The sequence below is a fragment of the Homarus americanus genome, unplaced genomic scaffold, assembly GCF_018991925.1.
Source record: "Homarus americanus isolate GMGI-L3 unplaced genomic scaffold, GMGI_Hamer_2.0 scaffold5589, whole genome shotgun sequence".
Lineage (NCBI taxonomy): Eukaryota > Metazoa > Arthropoda > Malacostraca > Decapoda > Nephropidae > Homarus > Homarus americanus.
Genome location: NW_024736650.1, coordinates 1,247,143 through 1,262,525, shown reverse-complemented (window position 1 = coordinate 1,262,525; position 15,383 = coordinate 1,247,143). Strand labels below are relative to the sequence as shown.

The 15,383-nt window shown below is 38.2% G+C and overlaps 1 protein-coding gene across 1 annotated transcript in view; it reads right to left on the bottom strand.

Annotated features, from left to right (window-relative positions):
* Positions 1-15,383, bottom strand: part of LOC121872220 — a 157,568-nt gene that overhangs the window by 55,550 nt on the left and 86,635 nt on the right. The window contains exon 8 of the mRNA XM_042374887.1: positions 14,923-15,053. Within this exon, the coding sequence (XP_042230821.1) occupies positions 14,923-15,053 (131 nt within the window). The remainder of the gene's footprint in view (positions 1-14,922; positions 15,054-15,383) is intronic.

The window sequence follows — 15,383 nt, the reverse complement described above, 5'->3', positions numbered from 1 at the left end:
AGTCCCTGAAGGAAAGGTGGAGGAGAAGAGAGGGATTCGATGGGGGAGGATAGGATAAGAAAGTAGGCTAGGTGAGGTGGGTGGTCAATGGACACAAGAGGGATTCGATGGGGGAGGATAGGATAAGAGAGTAGGCTAGGTGAGGTGGGTGGTCAATGGACACAAGAGGGATTCGATGGGGGAGGATAGGATAAGAGAGTAGGCTAGGTGAGGTGGGTGGTCAATGGACACAAGAGGGATTCGATGGGGGAGGATAGGATAAGAGAGTAGGCTAGGTGAGGTGGGTGGTCAATGGACACAAGATCAGCAATGGGAAAGTCTGCTGTCATGACCACTGCCACCTGACCTGACATCACCTCATCTCACCTCACGAGACCTCTAAGTGTGCAACTGCGTGATGTCTTCCAACACCCACACCGTACCCTTTACAGCTCCATCCATAACATGCCCTCCACCCATACAACTCTTTTACTATGGTTAATAATTAATTAATTTAAAAATATAATATTAGTTTACATGTAAAGAGTACGGTTGACAACCCTTTATCCGAAATTCCGAAAACCGAAAAGTTCTGAAAACCGAAAGTTTTTTGTGGAGCAATTTTTTTTTTTTTTTTTTTTAAACAGGGATTAGCTCACCCTGGCATAGATCACTGACTCACATCGGGGCCTGGGGAGCGAATATGTAATAGTAATAGTAATTATAATAATAATTATTCATAGTAAATAAAAATTTTAATAAAAAATACACCAAAATAAAATACTGTAATAATAATAACAATAATAATAAGAAGAAAATATAATAGTAAAATTAATAATAATAACAATAATACTGTATTAATAAAATAATAATAATAATAATAATAATAATAATAATAAAGAAATACAAGAATGAAAAAAGATAAAAAAAGAGAAACACAACCTAGACCTACTGTATGAATTATTATTATTATTATTATTATTATTATTATTATTATTATAATTATTATTATATTTTCGCCTCCCAGGCACCAATGTGGGTCAGTGACTTGGGCATGGGTGGGCTAATACTAAAAAAAAAAAAAAAAAAACCCTAACCATTCTGAAAACCGAAAAATTCCGAAATCCGAAATGCCTCCGGCCCCAAGGATTTCGGATAAGGGATTGTCAACCTGCAGTGACTTTTTTTTTCCTTTTTTTTTCAATTGCATTGGAGAAAAAGTATCAGAAAACTATACTTAAGTAAACGTACAGCAGACCCTTCCCATTCACAGGTTTACGATTCGCGATTTTGACAATTCGCATTAAGCAGCTGGTGGCTCGGGTAGCTAGCATGCAAGCTTTCTTCCGCAGTGCAACGAGTCACCCCACACGCCCGCTGCGCCTCATCTCGCTCTGCTTACCCTCACCCAGTACCTGTGACCTAGCAACCTGTGTCATACTCTCAAAACTTCCACGTTTCTTTGTGAAAATGGCCCCTAAAAGACTGCCTAGTGTCAGTGCTAGTGATGCTAGTGGAGTGAAATATCAAATGCAAAAGTCAGTGATAACCTTGGCAAAGAAAATTTAATTATTAGACAAGTTAAAAGGGAATGAGTGCTGCCGTGGTTGGTCGGTTGTTTGGTGTGAACAAATCCACAGTGCGGTACATAAGAAAGAATGAACAAGCAAGTCATGATTCTGTTCAAGCGAGTACTCCTGCAAGTGCTAAAAGTGGTGCAGGTTGTTCATGACAAGAACATAGTAAAAACAAAGAAAACAGTGAACATTTGGACTCAGGACCAGCACCACAAAAATGTTCTGATCGACAGTAACGTGATTCGTGAAAAAGCTAAAAGTCTTTATGCTCATTTTTACGAGTCAATAGGTGGTGAAGGGGCTAGTGCAGCTACTGAACCAACTTTAGTGCCAGTAAAGATTGGTTATAGAATTTTAAGAAAAGATTCTCTCTCCACATTGTGAAGCTGATTGAGGAGACCGCATCAGCTGACCACACAGCCACAGGTGCATTTCCAGCCAAGCTATAGAAAATAATAGAAGAGAAAGGCTATAGACCAGAACAAGTATTTAATGCCGATGAATCTGGTTTATGTTGGAAGAAAATGACTGGTAGAACATACATAAACAAGAGGAGAGCCGTGCCTCTGGGTTCATGTCAGCCAAGGAGAGAGTGACGCTCATCTTCTGTGACAATGCGGCTGCCCACATGATCAAGCCTGGCTTGCTTTCCTGCTCAGCAAACCCAAGGGCTTTAAAGGGGAAAACAAGAACCTTCTGCCAGTGTTTTGGCAGTCCAACAAAAAGGCATGGGTAACCATACAAGCATTCCTGGACTGGTTCCATAATCCTTCGTCCCAGAAGTGGAAAAATACCTTGTTTCCAAGAAGAAGGAATTCAAGGTGCTATTATTGATAGACAATGCACCAGGCCACCCAGAAATTTTACAGTTTAGCCATCCAGGTGTAGAGGTAGTGTTCCTATCCCCTAACACCACTGCTCTTATCCAGCCTCTTCAAGGCATATTACACCTTCAAGGCATGTTACAAATGCTGCTCTTTTGGTCGTATCCATAGTGCCGTGGATGAAGACCCTGACCTTGATATTAGCAAGTGTTGGGAGGGGTACAGCATTGCAGACTGCATTACCAACATCAGAGAAGCATTCAATGAACTCAAACTAGAGATAGTGAATGCTTGTTGGCACACCTTATGGCTTGAGTGTGTGAATAACTTTCAAGGATTTCCGTCCATGATAAAGGATGTGAATGACATTGCAAGTGTTGCACGTTAGTTGGGTGGTGAGGGGTTTATAGACATGGCTGCTAAAGACGTGGAAAAGTTGATTAATGGACATTGTTATGCATGGCATAATGTACAGTGGTGCATTGCACTGTGCCCTCAACTTATGTAAATAGAATGTTTTTGTATAATTATGTGTGAGCAGGGCTGGTACTCGATACATATTTTTTTTTTTTTCTGTATGTATGTACAGGGTAGGTATTTTTGCAGCTTAATGTGGAAGTTGATTAATATTAGTATTAGGTTTGTAGTCCCCTGGAGTACGGAGTGATGTCAGTCATTGGCTGGCCTTAAAGGTGGAAGGACCTTAGAGTTTGTCAGTGGTGGAAACCTTTTCAAATTGGGTTTAGTCAAGTATTATATTCAGTGCTGCTCTATTATTATTCATGGTGTGTAAAGTCCAATCAATTATTGTGTTGTAAGGTGGTTTATTGTTTACACACGGTGCCAATAGTAGTTGCTTATTCAGGATCATGTTTATTTTTTATTCTCTTGATTTAATTTATCTTATGGAACCTCCACACTTAAGATGGTAAATTTTTGTTACAATAGAACGTCGATTTAAAGCGATTCAATTTAAGATTATTGATTTAAAGTGACACCCACAATTAAGGACAATGTTTTAATTTAAAGCGAATCTTTCCTATTTTGTGTGAGTAAATCTGGCGCACCATCTTTTAAAATTCGCGCCTAATGTTTCTCTGGGCACGCTGCACTGTCCTAAGGGCAAAGCTGTACTGTACAGGTACTCAAAATAATGTACTAAATGATTACTAAATTTTGTCTAGTGCAAACTATTGCATGATTATATTCAAATTAATCACTATTTTATAAGAATTCCAGCAATGTAAATTATATTCTCCCTCGTTACTTCTGTGACATTTTATTAGAGAAAAACTTAGTAATTCTTTAGGACAGATAAATAAATAAGCACTAGACCTTGGCATCAACTGTCAAACATATCACCTCACCTCCCTCTCCCCGCCCCCCCCATCTTCCCAGCCAGTAAACAGACCATTTTGCATCCCGTAATTTTAGCTGTGTAGGTTTATGAGTGTGTGTTTTAACATACAGTACTCCCTCTTTATCGACGGGGGTTACGTTCTGTAAACGGCCGTCGATAAAGAAACCGTCGATACCGTGATGGTTACGTAATTTTTCTAACTATTATTAGCATATGTTGAATAAATGTACCTTTAAGCATTAATGCGTTTCCTTTACACATAACCTTAAATAATAGTGTATAAATAATAATATAATAAGTGGACAAAAATACTAGCAAACTTACGATTTCATTTATTGAAGTGAACATCGGTCCTTACAGTAAACAAAACAGTGTACAGTACAGTAAAAGTCCAAAAATCCGGATGCCCAAGGCAAATTGTTTACCATTTATTATTACAACACTTTACACTGAAACGCGGGTAGTTTCAACAAAAATATTGTATATTTCCATTCAAGTATTTATTCAAGTCAATTAGGAGGGAATATTATTGTAATACAACAGTTTTTTAACTAAACCATTCGAAAAGTGATTACGGTAACATCTTTTGAACGAAAGAAAGTGAGTCATTGTTTTCATCACGATTTGATCCCACTTTCCACTTTAATACGTACGTCATTTCAACAAAAATATTACATTTCCGTGAATGTATTATATCAAGCACAGTATGAATAGAATATCATTGTAATATAACAGAATTTTAACCGAAAACTATTAAAAAAACGAGTAACATCTCAAGAACATCGGAAGCTTAGGTAAAGTCTTTTGTTTCCGTCATGTATTTTATCCTACAGGTAGTTCTGCTATAACGCGATAATTGTGTTCTTGTAAAATATCGTGTTATAGAAAATCGCGTAATAGAAATAACAGGGCTTATGGAGAAAATAGGGTTAGGTGCAGATTACTCCAAATCGAAAAAAAATTTCGTAGTTAGCCTAACACAAAGGATAGCACAGTCTAAATAAATGTTACATTCATATCTAATAATGAAATCATACAGTAAATGTTACACTTTACCTTGAAAAAATATGAATTTAACTTGATGGGGGAGAAGGTTAATGTTGAGGTTGAGGAGTCATGCAGACAGGATTTGACAATTGTCATCGTCATCATCATCATCAGTATCATCATCATCAGGTGCAGTTTTGGTTGCATGGGAGGGAAGAAAAAAACGTCTAATTCCAGAAGTGGATGGCTGTGGTTCAGTGTCTTCAGTCTGCTTCTTGGGGGTTGACTTAAAAAAGACGTCTAATGTTTGCTGTTTTGCCGTCTTTCTTCTTTCACAAAGAAGCTGTTCATAAGGTGCCAAAAAAGATTTAACACCACGAACTGCAATCCTGCTCCTTTCTGCATTGTAGTCATTGTCTTCCAAGCGCTGCAACTGCGTATCAACTTCCCTCAGGATAGAAGATAAAACAGAAGTGGGAAGCTCTCGTGGTTTTGCATCCTGGACTTCTTCATCTTCGGCATCTTCTATTTTCCCAGAATCAACAAGTTGTTGTAGATCTTCTGTAGAGAGGTCTTCACAGTGGGACTCGAGCAGTTCTTCAACATCAGCGCTTTCCACTTCAGCAAAGCCAACTTGCTTTGCAAGAGAAACACAATTTTCTGTAATTTTTGGGAGCTCCTCTGATGCATCAAAGCCTGTAAAATCATGAATTAAATCTGGGAGAAGCTTCCGCCAAACTCCACTCAAGCAGTCCTTACTTACTTCACCCCAGGCCTCCACAATGATGTCAATTGCATGCTTGATGTTGAATTTTTTCCAAAACTGAAGAACACTGGCCTTATCATTTCCTTCCTCAGTAGCTTCAATAAGTTTCTTAAATGTACGCCTCAAATAATAGGCTTTGAAGGCTGCTATTACTCCTTGGTCCATTGGTTGAAGGAGAGATGTTGTATTTGGAGGTAGAAAGAGCACTTTGATATTGTCAGAAAGCTCAGCAACAGTGGGAGGGTGGCTTGGCGCATTATCTAAAATGAGGAGAATCTTAAAATCTATATTCTTCTTCTTGCAATATTTTTTAAACACATTTTCAAAAACATCCACAAGAAGGTCAGAAAAAATTTGTCCCGTCATCCAACCTTTTTTGCTTGACCTAAAGTGAATACCTAGAGTAGACTTTATGTAACCCTTTAAAGCTCGCGGGTTGACAGAGTGATACACCAACACAGGCTTAAGCTTTAAGTCTCCACTAGCATTTGCACCCAACAACACTGTCACACGGTCCTTCGCAGCCTTAAAGCCTGGAGCATGTGCTTCATTCTTGGAAATGTAAGTTCTTGTTGGCATGCGCTTCCAGTATAAACCTGTTTCATCCAAATTAAAAATTTGGTCTAAGGTGTAGCCTTCTTCCTGAATCAATTTCTTTACAGTGGGAGGAAATGCCCGGGCACTTGCTTCGTCGGCACTTGCGGCTTCACCACATAACTTTACATTATGAAAAGCATAGCGGGTCTTAAAACCAGAAAACCATCCACTACTAGCACTAAAGGCAACCACATCATCAGGATTTTCAGCTTTTTTCTTTAGGTCCTCATATATTGACAAGGCTTTCTCTTTAATGGTGAGGAAGCTGGTCCCAGATCGCTTTTTCGTTTGATCTTCTATCCAAACACTTAGAAGCCATTCCATCTCCTCAAGTTCCTTTGGCCGTGATCTTACACTTTTGCTAGCTCCCTTGGTTTTTCCAGCAACACAGCTTGCTTTAATCTTTTCTGCATTGGCTCTAATGGTACGCAAAGTAGACTCCTTTATTCCCGTTGCACGCACAATATCACATGTTCTTTCCTTATTTTCAAAACGCTTGACAACATCAAGCTTGCCTTCAAGTGTTATAGCCTTTCTTTTACGATCACCACCAGAAATGCGATCACCAGAATGCTTCCCGGAGATATTCTTCTTTTCCATAGTCACAAAATTGGGGAAACAGTAAATCAGAAAGCACTGAGGACGCTTAAAAATTTCTCACGTCTAGCAAAGTGAACGTGTGGAGTAAAGAGAGCGCAGGTCTAAAACGCTACGTATTTTGTTTTTCTCTCTTAGTTAAAATTTTACATTTTACATATACTGTACAGGTATACTGTATACATAAATACTACATAAATTATTTCTGCAATTGTTCACAAACAAAACACATAAATCAATTGAACATGTGATGTCAAACGTGAACTGTAAACACTGCATAACCCCGCGCCAAGCCACAGCACTGTACATACTGTACAGTACACTTTAAATGCTACGTATTTAGTTTTTCTTTTATTTAAATTTTTACAATTTACATATATATATATACCTGTATAAGTAAATTGTAATTTACATATTATTCATATTATGCTAGAGCGCCCACAAAACATGAGAAACGTTTGAGTCCCCCAGTAGAGATGTCCGTTCTCTATCCACTCCAGGATGTCCGTTTTCTTTTTGTGTACTCGCTCAGGGACTCAAGTATTTCTGTATATGACACAGGATGATAAGGGAATTTGAATTTATTTGTTTATTTATTTATATATAATATACTGTAATATATTAAATATACTGCAAGTATTTTCTTTAATTTATATACGTGTTTCGCGACAAAGGGAGGCTACATTTATGGTGATCGTTAAGGACCAAACTCCGAATCCATGACGTGACTTCTGTTCATTATTTATATCCTAAATTTACCACTGTAGGTAGTTTCAAGAATTAATGCAGTCATTTACTGAATATTCTTTGCAAAAAAATAAATTTTAAATGAATTATTTATAGGAGATAAATATATTGATCAGTAAATATACAGATATGCATTACTGACCACCTCCGAACACAAGGACGGCTAAAAATAGCCACAGGTAGTCACAGTCAAGGTCACTTTCCCTTTCTTGTCACTGGCAAATGGGGGTGGGGGGGGTGGATGATAATAGCAGCTGTGTTTATTACGGTATGTTAGACTGGTTTATAATACATTTTTATTATTTTAATATACCGGTAATCTTCATTTTAATCCAGCTTCCCAAACGTAAGTTTCAGTATAAAATAATTAGTGGTACTGTAGGACCTTGTGAGTGGTTTACTGTATACTGTACATAAATATTACATAAATTATTTCTGCAATTCTTCACAAACAAAACACATAAATCAATTGAATATGTGATGTCGAACGAAAACTGTAAACACTGTGTATGATGTAAAGACAGCGCGGGTGTAAAACGCTATGTAATTTGATTTTCTCTTTTATGTAAAATTTTACAATTTACTTATAATATATAGGTATACTGTATACATAAATATTACATACATTATTTCTGCAATTGTTCACAAACAAAACACATAACTCAGTTGAACATGTGATGTCGAACGTGAACTGAAGTCACAACAACCGTTCGAGTGGAATCGCGTTAGAGCAAACGAGTTCGCGTTATACAAATATTGTTCCGAATTCATAAATCGCGTTCGATCAAATTCGCGTTATCAAAACACGCGTTATAGCAGAACTCACTGTATTTTACATTGAAATACATCACGTTTCAGCAAAACTACTATTTATTTCCGAGAATATATTCATTCAGGCGCAGTTTAGGTAAAATATACGTGTGATGTAATAATTTTTTAACTGAAAACGATTCGAAAAACACGTACCCTCTAGCCCTGTTCAAGGAGAGGACTGGGAGAAGCTGTTTGGTGCTGCAGACGATGACAAGGAAAATGATTTTGATGGATTTTAATGAAAATATTCAGAAATATGGTATCGTAATATTTATTCAAGTCAATTAGGATATTATTGCAATACAATACAACAGTTTTTTAACTAAACCATTCGAAAAGTGATTACGGTAACATCTTTTGAACGAAAGAAAGCGCAAGTCATTGTTTTCGTCACGATTTGATCCCACTTTCCACTTTAATACGTACGTCATTTTAGCAAAAATATTACATTTCCGTGAATGTATTATATCAAGCACAGTTCAAATAAAGCCAAAATAAAAATCCGGCTAAATAATCCGTCGATAATCGAAACCGTCGATAAAAAATCCGTCGATAAAGAGGGAGTACTGTACTACAAAATACAATGTTTTGTTTATTCTAGGAGATGGGCTGCGGTGCATCTGGGTAGACTGTCAGTCTTTTTATTAATTGTGTTTCTCTCAAGTACCAAACTAAATTATTCCATTGAAACAACACTTCGATTTAGTGGGAATTCGGTTTAAAGCGACCTCTCTTGGAAAGTATTTCCCGTTATATCGACATTCTACTGTATTAAATTTTATTAAAATCTTTTGTAATGTGTATAATTGCAAACCTTCACTCCTGAACTGTTGGAATAAAGCGAGGGCTGTGATTGAACCTAGGACTAAGGTGTGCCGAGGTGCCAATTGTTTGTTTTTTGTTGTGCCATTTGTGCCCTCATTAGTATATTAATCTTTAACGTAATTTAAGTTCATAAATTATGGCAAAATCTTTCCAAAGAAAAAATAGATACAGTGTGGCTCTTCCGTGCAAGAAAGACAACTAGCACACAGTCCCTTAACTACCTCAGGCCAGTTGCCATTACCCCCATACCCAGTCTACTCTGTGAAGACTTTGTTTTTGAGTGGGCCTTTACTAGAATTTATCATTCAATTGATCCACAACAATTTGGCAATATGAGGACCTCCTCTACATCACACTTGCTAAGTTAGTTTCCTGGATTTCCTGCACAAAAACCTGCAGAAACGTAAGACATCACTGGCCGTTGCCCCTGTTGACTTCAGGAAGGCTTTTCACCTTGTTGATCACTGCACTGTTATCAACAAGGCCATTGCACTGGGGCTGTGCACCAACCTGGTCTCATGGCTCACTGATTTCTTGAGTGAACGTCATCAGGCAGTCACGTACCAGGGTTCTGTCTCCACATTCCAACACCTCACCTGCGGTGTTCCCCAGGGAACCAAGATGGGACCACTGTGCTTCCTCATCCTGATCAACAACGCTCTATCGGACACTCCTCACAGGTGGAAGTACGTGGATGACTGCACTGTGGAGGTTACAGTGGACAACACCTCACCGGACTACTCATCACTACAAGACACCCTGGACAGGCTACAGGCATGGACTACGGAGAACTAAACCAATGCCAAAGTCATGCACATCAATACCGCCACCACTCCAGTGCAAGCTCCAGCAGTCACAGTGGGTGCCCATCCTCTCCAGTTAGTGCAGTCTGCCAAACTCCTGGGTGTTACCATAGACCACAAACTGGGCTGGAAGGCCCATATAAACAACACAATCAAGGCAGCCTCGTACCGACTCTACATGCTGCAACGACTTATATCAGTTGGGACACCCACGCCAGAGCTGAGGACTATCTACAACGACTTTATTCTCCCCAAACTAACATATGCGTCACCAGCCTGGTCGTCTTCTCTCAACTCTACCCAACAACGTCAGCTAGAAAAGGTACAGAAAAGGGCCTGCAGAATCATGCTCGGCGCAGACTACTCCTGGTACAACAACACTCTCTCCACCCTGGAAATGCCATCCCTCAGTGACCTCCACCACCAAGCATTAGCAACGTTTGGCAGTGGACTACTGCACCATCCTCGTCATCGCCACCTCCTGCCACCGGCAGTCCCCCGCCCATCTCCCACAGTCCGCCAATACAACAAAATTCAGCCCATAAGAGCCCGCACTGATAGATATAAGAATAGCACCATCCCATCTATTGTTAAAATACAGTTGTACCCCGCTTAACGCGGTTTCACTAAACGCGATTCCTCATATACGCGGTGCCTCGCCAGAACCGAACTTTCACTTAACGCGGTTCATCTACTCATATACGCGGTGAAGTATAATATTTTTTTTTTATTTAGCTCATAAAATTCATACAAATTACCTGGCCAGAATATAATTTACATTGCTGGAATTCTTACAATATGATGATCATTTTGAATATAAACATCATAGATTTTGCATTAGACATACAAATTTTAGATATAATGTTTACTCTGAGTAAATATGTTATCTTTTGTGCAAAATATATGACATTTATATTCAAAATATTCCTGGTCTTACAAGGAATCCAGCAATGTCAATTATATTATCCTAACTTTAGTTTGAGGTATTATTTGTTAAAATCTAGTGGTTTTCCCCCAAAAATTTCTCAGAGAGGGAAGAGCCAGCCGTGTAGTGTGAGAAGAGGGGGAGGGAGTCGAGTCCATTATTTGAATGGACATTAACTTGGCGACTGTATTTCTCTATTTCTCTTAAGTATTAATTGTGTGCATGTACCATCATAAAATTAAGATGTTATTTTTACTAGAACATAGTTGTGTGTTGTCAAAAAGTGGAGTTTGGGGGTCGAGCCAGTCTCTATTGGAATTAATTCCATATGTTCTGTTGTTCACTTAACGCGGTACCCTGTGGGTTCAATTGACCGCGTTAAGCGGGGTACAACTGTAATAAACAACTCCTGATTTATGTACTGTACAGCCCTGTAAATGTATTCAACGCATATCATTTTGTCTAAATCAAATGTAAGTTTGTATATTATCAGCCACCGGCTGCAACTCTATTAATAAACCGCTTATTATTATTTTAGTTGCCTGAGTGTATTTACAGATTAGAGATAAACCTCTACTTGCATTGCTGTTAGGTTCCTGAAAACCACATCACAGGTTGAAATATCATAAATCAGGTTCATTATAACAGGGGTGTCAATGAGATAGGATCCTGTCCAGTAAGACTCCTATATGGATATAAAAAAATAAAATAAAAAAATCCTAGAATACTAGTAGCACTACAACACAATTAAAAAACACTCACCACATTATTAAGAACAAGACTGTCATCATCACTTGTCCCCTTCGAGGCTAAGGGGACTCTTAAGATGGAATGAAGACATCAACCTGAGTCCCACACAGACTTCAGGGAGTCTGAAGAATGGGGACTGGAGGTGTAGCCTCGTCTTAGTCTTGAAGATGGTGAGCAAAATGCTTGCCAGACATTTTCAAAATTACACTACTCACCTCAGTTACAAAAAATACGATTATAATGATGGGGAGTAATTTTTTATGAAAAACATAAGAAATGTTGCAAGGGAGGTTCTCATGTTACTGACTTGACCTGATCAATGTCAGGTGGAGGTGGAGTGGAGGATTATTAGTCTCATGCAATGTCAGGTCACCCAGTGTCAGGGTGGGGGATTAGTGGGTCTCATGACCTGAAGATGTCTTGAAAAAGGCAAAATCTAAGTAGAAAATAAGTGATAAACTTTTATTCACAACATCTACTTTAATAGTGATAGAGAAATGAAAATGGTACCATTGCATATGAGGAGATCTTTCCTGACAACATTATTTTTTACCTATGAGACATATGCAGTATTGTATATGAAGGATACAGGTACAGGGGACCCCTCAAATTCGCGGGGGTTAGGTTCTCAAAATGGCCGCAAATCGGCTAATAAGATTTCCCGGCCGGTGGGGGGGGGGGGGGGGTTACATTTTTACTTTTGTACAAAGAAATGTATATTCCCTTTATGTGTGTGCCCTTGGGACAATTATTTCTTTTACCTGTAGTATTGTATATACTGTACTGTATGTGTGTATACAGTGGTCCCTCGGTTAGCGAAAACAATTCGTTCCAGAGTCATTCGTTAACCGAATCCATTGTTTCAATGGGATATTGGGAAATTGGTTCCAGCTCACAGAAAAGTACACACAAAGTAAAAAAAAAAATGCAGTAAAGTACACTTACTTTGAGGTGTGTATGTAGAAGGTTCTGGTTGATGATGATGATGGGAATTGGAAGTGGGGGGTGGAGGAGAAGGGAGAAGAGAAGGAAGTGGGGATGAAGGACAAATCACCTTTCAGGGGACCCATGCTTGATGCAGTAATTTCACCAATAAAATTTTAAGTTCACTAGGTGAAATTCAAGATTGTTTTATTTAAAGCAACACTGCACTGAACTATATATTATCAATATGTTAACTAAATTTCAGAATGACCAATAATTTTAATGTAAAAATGCAAAAATATTCAAGGCACCAACAAAATTGATGTTCACTCCACTGTCAACAAAGCCAAACTAACGCCTGGTGGGTGAGTTCCCTGTACTGCATATATTAATTATCAATATGTTAACTAAATTTTAAAATTACTTATAATTTTAATATAAAAAATGCAAAAATATTAAAGAGCACAACTTTCTTGATATTTACTCCACTGGAAACAAGTGTAAACATGGAACAAATTACTGAATTGGCAGACTAGCTCATCAGCTAATCAGCTGATGCTCACAATAAAATGTGTTTGTCGTAAGGATTTCGTTAATCGAAGTTTCGTTCGTTAACCGAATTGAAGATCCTTATGGGAGGTAATTCAATAACCGAAATTTTTTTAATCGTACCGTTCGTTAACCGAGGGACCGCTGTATATGTAATAGAGCACGAACTTGAGGGTAGACTGTCACATTTTTAATAAATTTGTTTCTGATTAATTGTGAGAGGATTTTCCAATTATTATTTATTTGTATGTGTTCTGAGTGTGTCTACACACACATACACATATTTACAATACAGGTAAAGGAAATTACTGTCTCTAGAACGAATGGCTCCCTGTCCCAGCCGAGAAAATGTTGGCAATTTTAAAACTACCCACAGACATTCTTGGGTACATCCAAGGTGTCATCCATGAGTAACCAAGAACTGCGAATTTAATTATCTGCGAAGTTAGGGGGGTCCCCTGTACAGCAATTTATCTAAAACTCTGGTTTAATTTATATATATTTAAAAAACTAAAAACCTAAATGACATGGTCATGTGAGGTGCCTCATGAATGGAGCTGTGTGTGGCACAGTGAAATTTTCCACCATTTTTCCCAGAGTGTAAATGAAGTATCTTGCAAGGACTGACACAAGAGCTGTATTTATTTAAGCAAACATCACTGTACATGTAAAATATATTATAAATAAACAACAAAATGCATATTACTATTGTTGTCATCAGCCTAAAGTTGGAGTATACTGTCCAATCCCCTGAATGTAATACATAACTGTGATCACTTTTTACATCTTTAAAACTTGTGATGAACATGTGGTAAGGGATTAGTGGGTCTCATGTTACTGACCTGACTTGATGCAATGTCAGATCCACCCAATGTATATAAACTCTTCTCTCATTTACGGTGGAGGTGGGGAATTAATCGTCTCATATTACTGACCTTCTGATTCAATGTCAGGTCACCCTTTGTTGGGGTGGGGGGATCAAAGCAAAAGCACTTCACAGTCACTAAAACAGAGTACAATGTGAACTTAAGTGATGTCCTTTCACTGTAAAAAAAAAAAATACACACATAAAAAAAAGAATCATGACCGATAAACCCTGAGCTCCATTTCTCACACAACCAAGAAGAATTCTGGACTGTAGTTCACCAAATAGCCACTAGGCAGTGTTCGGGGAGATAGATCCTCAGCTGACAAATGAAGTGAGAGATGTATTCCATATGCTGACTTGGAGGGTTGACGGGATGACAAAAATCGTTTCTGCAAGTTTTTTATAATGCAAATAAGGAAGTGGTCTTAAATATTCAGCATCATTAATGTGATATCATAAATTGGGAGATGGTAAATAGAGGTTTACCTGTGTATGGGTGAATGTAGTCCATTATATATGAAACCCCAATATAATAATAATAATGGATGCCCCTCGAGATTGAGGATAGCCGGCCCAAGAGCCACCTAGGAGTGAATTTGTTTAAGGTGTAGAAGCTGTCGCCAACACAACAACCACACCCTAAGTTAACGAGTAGCATGACCCAGTATCAAGGAATAGTACAAGAAAACTGGACAACTCGCCAACTGCACTGGCTAACCATTACCCCAGAACACAATCTGCAAATCAATTTACATCCAGGTCCCCAATTACTACTGGGTAGAGAAGCAAATGGTGTAAAGAAAATTCCCATAGTTTTACCCTGACTAGGGATCGAACCTGGATCTACTCGCTTGCGAGGCGAGCATGCTGACCATTACACCACAGGTCTCCAATAACAGAGTATATGCGACAGTACAGTCCATTATATTAAGGTCCATTAATGTCCAACCTCCACATAATAGATTATACAGTACCAGTTATATTGTTGTCCATTAAATGGAAGTTTTACTATACAGTACTTCATTACTTACTTAAGGTAAAGAAGTAATCCTGCCCTGGGATCTTGCCTTCTGTCAGCACTCATCATGCTGTACAGTGTAACTTGTCCACGGTGTTCAGCAGAGAAGCTTGACTTACCAGTTTTTAGCTCAAGAGGCATCACCTGTAGATAAAATTGATTAATCTCAGCATTTATTTATCTTAATTACTGCATTCTAAGTTACACTAAATTTGTAATAGGACAGTCCTATAAAAGTAAAACTGACTACCCTCCTACATACTGCACTTCATATCATCAAATGTAATAATCTAAGGCAAGTTATTTTGAAATACTGTACTATTATGTCTTAACAGAAAAAGAAAAACACAAACAATGTAAATGAAGTGGTTTGGAAGCAAAATCCAAGGATGAATATCAGGTGCACTTTCTGGAAAATTAAAAAAACTTTCAGAAACTCTCTCCATTTTTTCCTGGTCTAGGGGCAAATTCCAA